General features: G+C 35.1%; 1 protein-coding gene across 1 annotated transcript; it reads left to right on the top strand.

Annotated features, from left to right (window-relative positions):
• Positions 1-4277: 4277 nt before the first annotated feature.
• On the top strand, positions 4278-9787 carry LOC113306123. The gene is made up of 3 exons (XM_026555100.1): positions 4278-4604; positions 4859-5905; positions 9455-9787. Exons 1-3 carry the CDS (start codon positions 4278-4280, stop codon positions 9785-9787), a joined length of 1707 nt encoding a protein of 568 aa, XP_026410885.1.
• Positions 9788-10206: the final 419 nt, after the last annotated feature.

The following is a 10206-nucleotide window of genomic DNA, read 5'->3' as shown; positions in this document are numbered from 1 at the left end:
TGAGAGGCAATAAAACATCAAAGAGGCTTAACTGTTGTTATTGCCGACAACAGCTTCCCAATTACAAATGAGAGTACTTAAAGAAAAACTATCAAAAAGTTTAGTAGAGGAAGCCAAATTAAACAAAGTACATTTTACATAGATGATTAATTGATCCCAATTCCTTCTTCTACCCCGATATAACCTTTCATTTCTCTCCCTCCAGATTGTCCACCAAATAGCAAAAGGTAACATTCCCCAAAGCTTTTTCATCATGATGTTGCTCTTCTTGTGAGGCCATTCCCAAAGAGTAGCCCTTACAGAATCAGCAAAAGCCCAATCAATCCCGAAACTGGTGAAAAAATAATTCCACAACCTAGCCGTCTCCTTGCAATGTAAAAATAAATGCACACTTGTCTCTTGCTCCACATTACAGAATAAACAATTGCTATGATTCGTTTGACCGGCTTTTTATAAGAAATCAAGAGTGGGTGCACCGTTGAAACACAAAGTACAAACCAAAAATAACACCTTTAAAGGGACTTTACTGTTCCACAATTGCTTATGAGGGAATATAAGAAGTCCATCAACATCCAAAGAAGTATAACAATTAACAATAGAGAACTCACCTCCTGCAGCATCCCAAATTCTCTCGTCATCTAAATTTGAATCACCCATAATGTTAGAAGGATCTCCAAGTAAATTAATCAATCTGACAACATCGCCAAGTTCATGTTCTTTTAAATTTCTTGAAAAGCCGAAATCCCAGGTAGACTCAGGAGAAATAACATCTTTAATAGTCGCATCCTTCTTACTTGAGAGTTTGAAAAGGCTTTTAAAAGAGACTTGAAAAGGGTTATCCCCAATCCACTTGTCTTTCCAAAACAAAACCTTATTACCACTCTGAATTTGAAATTTTGAATTTTGTAAAATATGGTCTTTTGCCTTTAAGATCCCAGACCACAAGCTATGCCCAATAGGCTTTGGAGAAGAGTTTGGAAGAAAAGCATTAGGATTACCTTCAAACTTCTGATTGATTAATTTCCTCCAAAGAGCTTTTCTTTCGGTACCATACCTTCAAATCCACTTGCAATGAAGAGATTTGTTGACAAGTCTTAGCTTTTTGATCCCAATTCCACCTCTCTTATTTGACAAAGCAGCCTTTATCCAGGATACTCAGCTCTTCTTTTTAACATCATTAGTGGAGACCCAAAGAAAAGATCGAACAATTTTTTCAATTTCCTTCAAAACAGAGACAGGCATCTGAAACATGGATAAGTAATAAATTGGCAAACCTGCCAGCACACTATTAATCAATATCAGTCTTTGACCTTTAGACAAATATCTCTTCTTCCAAGTGCTCTTGGATTAATCTCGATTAATCTTGCTTGCACACCTCGATGTTTTCCTTTCATATTTTCTCCATCATCATATCCTTGTCCTATTATATCATCAATATTTAATACAAACTTTATCAATGCATCTTGAAGCTCAAAGAACAAACCTTCTCCTTTTTATCTTTAACTTGCAAAAACCAAAGAAAATATTCTTCAATTCTTGTTGTTGAAACATCTACACATCTGATTATAATTGACATTTGTTCCTTGCGAGAAACATCTGGAGTACAATCAAGAATACTTGAAAAGTATTTGGCTTTATGTATTTTCTTGACAATAAGCTCTCTTGTCGCATCAGCAAGAATTGAAATCCGTTCATTTGGAATCTTGTGGCAAAGATAATGATAGGTGATATTTTGACACGAGATCATATTTTTCAAGTGTCTTTATGATGCTTAAGAAGTTACCATTGTTTTTTGTTTATACTTTCTCACTATCTCCACAAAATGCTAAACCATTCTTCGATAGAAATAGCACGTCGTCCATCATCCTCTCCAAAACATCGCTATAATGTTTTTTTTTATCATTGTTGATTTGTTTTTGTATTTTTTTGTCAACTGTTTTTACCTTTCTCAATCTTAATTCTACCTCAAGCCAATCAGACATACAACCAAGGTGCTCTCCAATGTTTTCATGATCTCCAAGTCTTCCACTTATGTTATTCCAATCATTAAACCCGGTACTGCACAACTAAAAATTAGTTTCCCTTTTCATGAACAATTTACAACAAAAGCATAATACCTTGTCCAAAGATTCAAAATACACCAACCATCTCCTATCTTGTTTCTCAAAATTGCTCATTTTTCGAAAGTAATGATAGCTGGAGAAACAATCATTCTTGGCATCTCTAGGGAATATGATATTATCAACTCTTTTCGTACCCTTCTCTATTAAAAACTCAACAAGTTTTTATCAATTGTGTTCCAATTGTATGGATCAAACATGTCTCTATCTCTTAACTCATCACCTTCATTCTCAATGTTCAGGTAACAGACACCATCATTCCCATTAAGATCATTCATATCATTGGCAACACTTCCGTAATTCTCATTGTCATTAACACCATTATCAACAACACCAACATTAACATTCCCCTGAATCCCCTCATTAACACCATTATTAGCAACACCAACATTCACATTCTCGTCATCAATACCATTACCAGCAGCCCCATCACTCACATTTCTCTCATGTATGTCATTATCAACAACATCATCATTCCCATTCCCCTCATTCATACCCTTATCAGTTGTATTTTCAACTATTTGTTGATTCCTAATCAAAGACATTTAATTGGGGGTTTAAATTTTTTTTCCCTAAAAATACAATTAACTGAAAATCAAAGAGTGGATTCAAAATCAATCATAAAATATGAATGATAATCAATCTTGTGATTGAACTGGAGGTTTAAATTCACTTACCATGGAGATGGTGGAAGTGATGTAGGTAAGGAACTAAGGAACAATAAGATGAAAGTTTTGTAGAGAAACTGAGAGAAAAAAATTGGTCTATCATTCTCTGTAATATATGAGATTTGCTATATTTAGCAGTAAGCCTTTAAATTAAGTCCTTATTTACAATATGGTCCTGAATATCTTCCTACATATCCTTTTATTTTTTGTAGTAACGACTTAATCCTTCTTTTTTTTTTTAACACAAAACCACCCCTAGACAAATTCTCGTTTTTGCTGCCCTCGTTCTGTGCTGCCCCAAAGTCAACCTTTGTTGACCTCCCTTCAGGGCTGTCCTGGGTATTATAAAATGACGTGTACGTAAAGAGAGTGCATAATACTGTAAAAAACTTACGGGCACTGAGACTTGGGCACAAGCTATACTAAGATACTAGTTTGAAACTCGTGCTACGCACCGGGACTGCTGGAATTTCTTACACTGAGGCGGGGCTTATTCCCGCACTCGTCCCAATAAGAGTTCTTATAACCTATTATAGAATTACTATCCAACAGATTCACAATCAATAGTTAAAATTTCTAATAATCAAATATATAATTCTATTATAATCTAAACATCTCACATAGTTTTGAAAACTAATTTCAAGCATCTAACAAAATAGTAATCAATTCTATAAATAAAATAAATAAATTTAAGTAATCTCTAGAATAAAATAGTATAAACTATATATACTATAGCATAATTAGATTTTTTTTCTTAGTATTCGTGTACGCATCTGGTACGATGAGAATTAATCCCCAATTAATGAGGCAGGGCTTCACTCCGTACCCGTCCAAGAAAGGGTCTCAGTTAACAATCGCAGTGTATGATGAAAACACCAATTATCATTTAATAGTTTAACCGTTGAAACCAAAGTATTCACCCATCCAAGAAGGGGTCCCAATTAATAACTATATAGTGTATAACGAAAACACCTATTATTATTTAGTAGATTAACAGTTGGAACCAAATTATTCACCAATTACGCATTGTTTAGACTTTAGAGTGTTGGAGATTAAGAAATCCTTTTAAAGAAAATATTTTTGAAAAATTATACCAACTTTTGAAATCATCATGTAATTCATTACATTTTAAATATTAGTATTATTGGTTAAATTAAGTACTTCATTACATTCTCAATATTAGTACTATTGGTTAAATGAAAAATCATACTTGTTATACAGTTGTATCGATCTCTGGTATTGGAGATACTAAAAATAACGATGTTCATATAAAATAGGTTGTCAACTTTAAATAGTGCACAATATATGAAGTGCTTGATGGCTTCCCACCCGGATTCTACCAAACCCAATGGAAAACAATCAAAGAAGATGTGTGTAAAATGGTTCAGAGTTTTTTCACTCAGTTTATCTTCTAAAAAAACTTAACATGACAAGATTTAGTCTCATTCCAAAGTCTAAATCCTCCCATAATCCTGGAGATTTCAGACCTATGGCGCTTTGTAATACTTCTTATAAGCTGATTTCCAAGATATTACAAAGAAGATTGAAGCCCCTGATCCAAAAACTAATTTCTCCTATGCAAGCTGCGTACGTTCCTGGTAGACTAATATATGAGAACATTATTATGGTACAAGAAATTGTTCACACAATGAAGAGAACTGAAGCCAAAGAAGGTATTCTTGCATTAAAAGTGGATATGTCCAATGCCTTCGATAGATTGGAATGGTCCTTTCTGCTGGATATCATGAAGAAATTTGGGTTTTGCAATAAATGGTGCGAGCTTATTCACCAATGTATCGGCACTACTCAAATAGAGGTAATTTAAATGGATATCCCTGTCATCCTTTCAATCCAAGCAGAGGGATTAGGCAGGGCGATCCTTTATCGCCTTACCTATTTATTCTGGAAATGGAGTCTTTTTCTAGGAAGTTGTTTTTCTTTGAAGAATCTAATCAGCTAACATGTGTAAAATTGCAAAAAAATGCTCATAATATTAATCATCTCCTATTCGCGGACGATTGCTTATTGTTTTGCAAAGCTAATGAAACTCAAGTTTTGAAGGTTCTATAGGTGATTGCAGAATTCAGCGCATGCTTCAGAAAGATGATCAACTTCAGTAAGTCTTCCATCTACTTCAGCAAGAAGATGAACCCCGATGTTTGTAATAAACTGGCTGGAATTCTAAATGTCAGACAGATGAATCTCAACGAGAAATATTTAGGTTTGGCTTTCTTCATCGGCAGAAATAAGAGAGTCCCTTTCTCTAATATAGTGGATAAGATGAAAGTAAATTTAGATGTTTGGAAGGAAATAAACTTATCAGAAGCAGGTAGGACTGTGATAGTGAAGAACGTCCTTAACTCAATCCTAGTTTATCATATGACGTCCTTTAAATTGCCAGAAACTACTATCTCCAGTATAAACTCGGCTCAAGCAAGTTTCTGGAAAAGAAAGAAGAATAACAAAGGTTTGCATCTTATCTCAAATAACAACCTATGTGGACATAAGCATGACGGAGGTCTGGGATTCAGGGATATGCAACTGTTTAATAGAGCTATACTCGTAAAATCAGCTTGGAGGCTGCGTATAAGGGAGGATGATGCTTGGTTCAAAGCACGTGGAGCTAAATATTTCAGCAATGGAGATTTTTTCAACGTTGAAGAAAAACAGGACTCTTCATGGAGTTGGAAAAGCATCAGTTCTGAATTAAAAATTGTCGAGGAAAATAGTTGTTGGCAGTTGGGAAATGTAGAAAGAATACGAACTTGGTATGATAGATGGATACCTGAGCTACATCAAACTCCTACTTCTATTGTTAACCCAAACATATCACATCAGTTCGCTCATGTAAACGATATTTTCAACTCTTCTGCCATGGGGTGGGACATGAATCTTCATCACCAACTCTTCTCTCCGGAGGTAGTTAATCTCATCAGTAAAATCTCCATACATCCTAACTTCAAAGACAAACTTGTTTGGAAATTGAAAAAGAATGGATGTTTTTATGTCAAGTCGGCCTACAAGAAACTATACGAAGATAAATATAACTATTCTCCTACAGACCCTGAAATGATAAGTATATGGATCAAGCTTTGGAAACTACCAGCTTTGCCCAGAGTACAACAATTTTTATGGAAGTTCCTCTTGAAAAGGAGAGGGTACCCAAATATACCTCAAGTTAAAACTTTTCCTACCTATAAGTAATTTCTCCGAAAGTGATTGTCTATGGACTGACTCGGGACAATACAAATAATCGGTTCACACTTCGTGTGATCGTCTATGGATACGAGATCGAGACAATACAACAACGAAGTATGTTTACTTGATACAAAGGTTCAGACTTAACCAAATACAATAGGATTGCTTATCAAGTAAATATGAATTAACGTTTGTGTAATTTACTTTAATTATAATAAAATAATTATAATGCGGAATATAAAAGTAAATGACACAACAAGATTTTGTTAATGAGGAAATCGCAAATGCAGAAAAACCCCGGGACCTAGTCCAGAATTGAAAACTCTAAGGATTAAGTCGCTACACAAAATTACACTAACTTCGTATAGTTGAGACCAAGTAACTAACCCTATAGTTCACCTAGTTCATTTTGTATTCCCACGCCTCCAACTTATAAATAAGTCACGTACTTGGAACTGTTCCTTTGGTTCGTATTTAAAACAGTAAAGGAACAACAAATCTGTTTGGTATCAACTCTATTCAACCAAGTGATATGAGTCGGACAAAGGCTCTTCCGTTTATCTCAACATAAACTCCTTCGTCAGGTCCTTAGATCTATCTTATATTCAATCACCCAAAGGTAATCGATTAAGATTAAGCCAACAACACCTTTAATCCGAAGAATCGTTTTGATGCCGATCTACTCAATCAATCAATCCAATCACCACAAGGATAAACCGATTATCAATTGGATCCTCTTTTACCGAAACAAGTATTGTGCACACCAAAGATTATAAAACCCAAGTCATATCTTCAATATCTTCTTTGTCTTCAAATCTTCTTAAATCTTCAATAAAAACCTGCACACAATCACTTGAATCTCTTGTGATCAATCACACACATAACAGAGTTTGTTAACAATGTATTATCACAAGATCGTCTTTAGAACTAACAACAGCCTAAAGATCCCTGTCGAAACTCTGAACTAGTTTGAGTGAATCTTATATCAGAAGAGAAGATTCTCAAGAATAAACAAACTAGGTGCAATCAGATTTCAACCACCGTTAGTCAATCAAATCAATCGAAAATAAAAGATAAACCGCAATTATCTAGATTCCCACCAACGGTACACGCTAGAGATTCTCAATCCCAAAGAAGACTTTAAACTGAACGGTCGTAAGAGATTTCGCCTAATTAGGTTACTCTCCTCTACGAATAGGCGGCTACACCAGCAACAACAACAAAAGAGTAAATCTGTTGTTACGAAGGATTAGTTTGCTAGAAAGGTAAACTTCGAGTATTTATAGACAAGGAAGTTTGGACACCAAGGAATTTCCAAAACCGAAAATATTCTCAAGATATTCATAAAAGCACAGATTCGGTTTTCATAATTCATGGAAATGCTCTGTCCAAAAATAACGATCGAAATCTCTCGGAAAATCTAATTAGTAAATGCACATTACTAATTCTGTAATTTCCCTATAAAATGAAATTAATAACCTTAATTAAAAGATTCTTAACTTACTTATGTTTCGATCATTGGATTCTCTTCCCTTAGTCATTAAGGAATATCTTTGAACAATTAAAGAAATAAACATTCACAGCACGTGTTCAAAGTTTGTCGACATCTTAACTTTGTAAGTTCTCTTTCACACTTACAACCTTGAAACCGATTTTCCACACTTCCAAACAAGTTTAGAATTGGTTCATCTGACTTTCAAGAACTATGTGATTGATCAAACTAACATTCAATCACAATCATGGGTTTACGGTTCTACCAAAACAAGTTTCGGTTCTACCTCCATGTGAGTACTGTGCATAGTCACATTAGCTTTCCAAAAATTCGGTTGACTAGGTACTAGGATCGGTTCCCCACATATATATGGTATCTAACTTATATGTGTTGCACAGGTCCATAGGATCGGTTCCTCTTTGCCTAAAAACGTGTTGCACATGTCCATAGGATCAGTTCCCCTTTCCGCTATAAACCTTGCTGCACCCCATACAAGGATCGGTTCCTTTGATGTACTGCACCCCTTACAAGGATCGGTTCCCCTTTCCTTTTAATTGGTCAGACATACAAAATTCGATCATACCACAGGTGATTACTTAAGATCGGTTTTACTAATAAAAGTTATGCCAATACATAAGTCAGGCCTTTGTGAATAGTTCTACCAAGAACACAACAAGTTGTGAGGGGTTATACTCTATCACACATATTGGTTGTTCATAAGATATGAAATGAATAACAAAACCAATAACACCTGGAAATTTCCTTTTCGGTCCACAAACAAGTTTATGAACTTACTTCCTTAGAACACATGTAAACATTGTTCCCTAGGATGAAATCCTCACCTCATACCCATACATAATCACAATAGCATTCAAATGATTATGACGATGTCTTATCTACAAAGTTTAATGGTTAAGCAATAAACCTCGTATTGTATTCTTTAATACTATGTCTATCTAGAGTTCAAATATGCTTCACAATTATTTTTTCAATATGCACGAAACAATTCAAGTCAAATATCACTAACCTCGAGTGGAAGGGTGATTGTTGTCGTTGTAGCTCCTTGATTCTTCACATCTTCAAGACTTCACAATACTTGTAATGTCTCATATCCTAATACTTTCAAGTTACCCTATACGAAGTTGACTCTAGTACATAATCAAGCGACTCTTAACATGAGTTTTGATTCACTAAAATATGACAACCAAACTTGACATACCAACGCTTGGTGGGTTCAACCGAGCAATGCTCTAACACCTCTCTAGTTCTCTAGCTACTAGAGATAGACTTCACAAGTCGATCAGAGATATAGAAGAAAGTTATACCATGGGTTGCAGTACAGCAGAAACAACAACTCATATTATCCTTCACTGTGTGATACATGTGTATCTTCCTTTCCCTGGGAACTAGTGATCCTCAAGACGAATTGAGGATAGAATCCTATATTGGGAAGGATTCCTTGTTTAGGATAAATTCCTAGTTTAGGAAGGAGTATTGTTTTGAGAAGTATTCTTAGTTTAGGAAATATACCTAGAAAAGGAATTAGTCCTACAAAAGGAAATAGATTTATAAGAGGTTTGGGGAACCAAACCAAGCCTATAAATAGGGATGTTTAACTCATAACTAAACACATCTAGTGAGTGTGTTCTTGATACAGACACACCTACAGAAGAAAGGTTTACACAGAAACCTAGAGAAGTTTGTGATACAATTTATTGTTGTAAAAGCAAGCTTAGCAAACAGTTTACGGTTAACTACTGGTTCTATCAATTGTGAGCGTAACAAAGAGATAATTGTAAAACGTTTTCTTGTTCATAATCTAGAGAAGATATATTTCTTCGAATTATTACTTGTGTGTTGTTTTCTAAGTTTCTCGTCTATTATTATTCTGAATCTCGCCTTTATAGTAATAGATACCGACGTACAGAGATCAGTACGTATCAAGTTGGTATCAGAGCAATGTTCGTTTGTTTTAGAGAAGATTCCTGCGGTTTATGGTCTTCACTAGATCTCTCTACAAACATCTTGGTGAGTTGCTCGAAAAGCAAGAATACGTTAAAAGAACAAGAAAGCCAAGGATGACAAAATCTGACGATGAGTCTAAGACTGATGAACCAAAAACTACCGACGAGAAGGTGGTTATGTTGGAAAAGGATATGAAGACGATTCAAACTACCCTGGATGAGTTGGTTGCTTGTATTCGTTCCAATACACTAAATCTGAAACCTTCAAAAAAGACGAAATCTCCATCTTGGGGTTCGAAAGAAGAGGATGAGGAAGAAGAAGAAGAAAGCGAAGAGGAAGAATAATATGAGATTCCTAAAGGCACACAAGCAACAAAACCTCGTGGTAAGTTTATGAATCATGGTAAGAATCTAAAAATTGACTTTCATATTGATATTCCACTTTATGATGGAAGTATCGATGTAGAGAAATTGGATGATTGGATAAAGCGTCTAGAGACGTATTTTTCTTTCTTTGAATATTGTTCAAAGAAAAAGATTGATTTCGCGACATTGAAGCTACAAAAGCATGCTCTAACATGGTGGAAAGCTTATGAAAGGAAAAACCTAGGTAAGGGAGCATTGTCGTGGAAAATATTCAAGGAAGTTGTAAGGAAACAGTTTTATCCGATCGGCTACCTTGAGGAGAGATGGTTCAAGTGGTACAGCTTGAAGCAGTCATACAACCAAACCGTGAGAATATACTTCAGAATTTCAGAATCAAG

This window comes from Papaver somniferum, chromosome 8, assembly GCF_003573695.1.
Source record: "Papaver somniferum cultivar HN1 chromosome 8, ASM357369v1, whole genome shotgun sequence".
In the NCBI taxonomy this organism is placed as follows: Eukaryota; Viridiplantae; Streptophyta; class Magnoliopsida; order Ranunculales; family Papaveraceae; genus Papaver; species Papaver somniferum.
The sequence above is the reverse complement of the archived record's forward strand: the minus strand, read 5'-3'. Positions and strand labels throughout refer to the sequence as shown.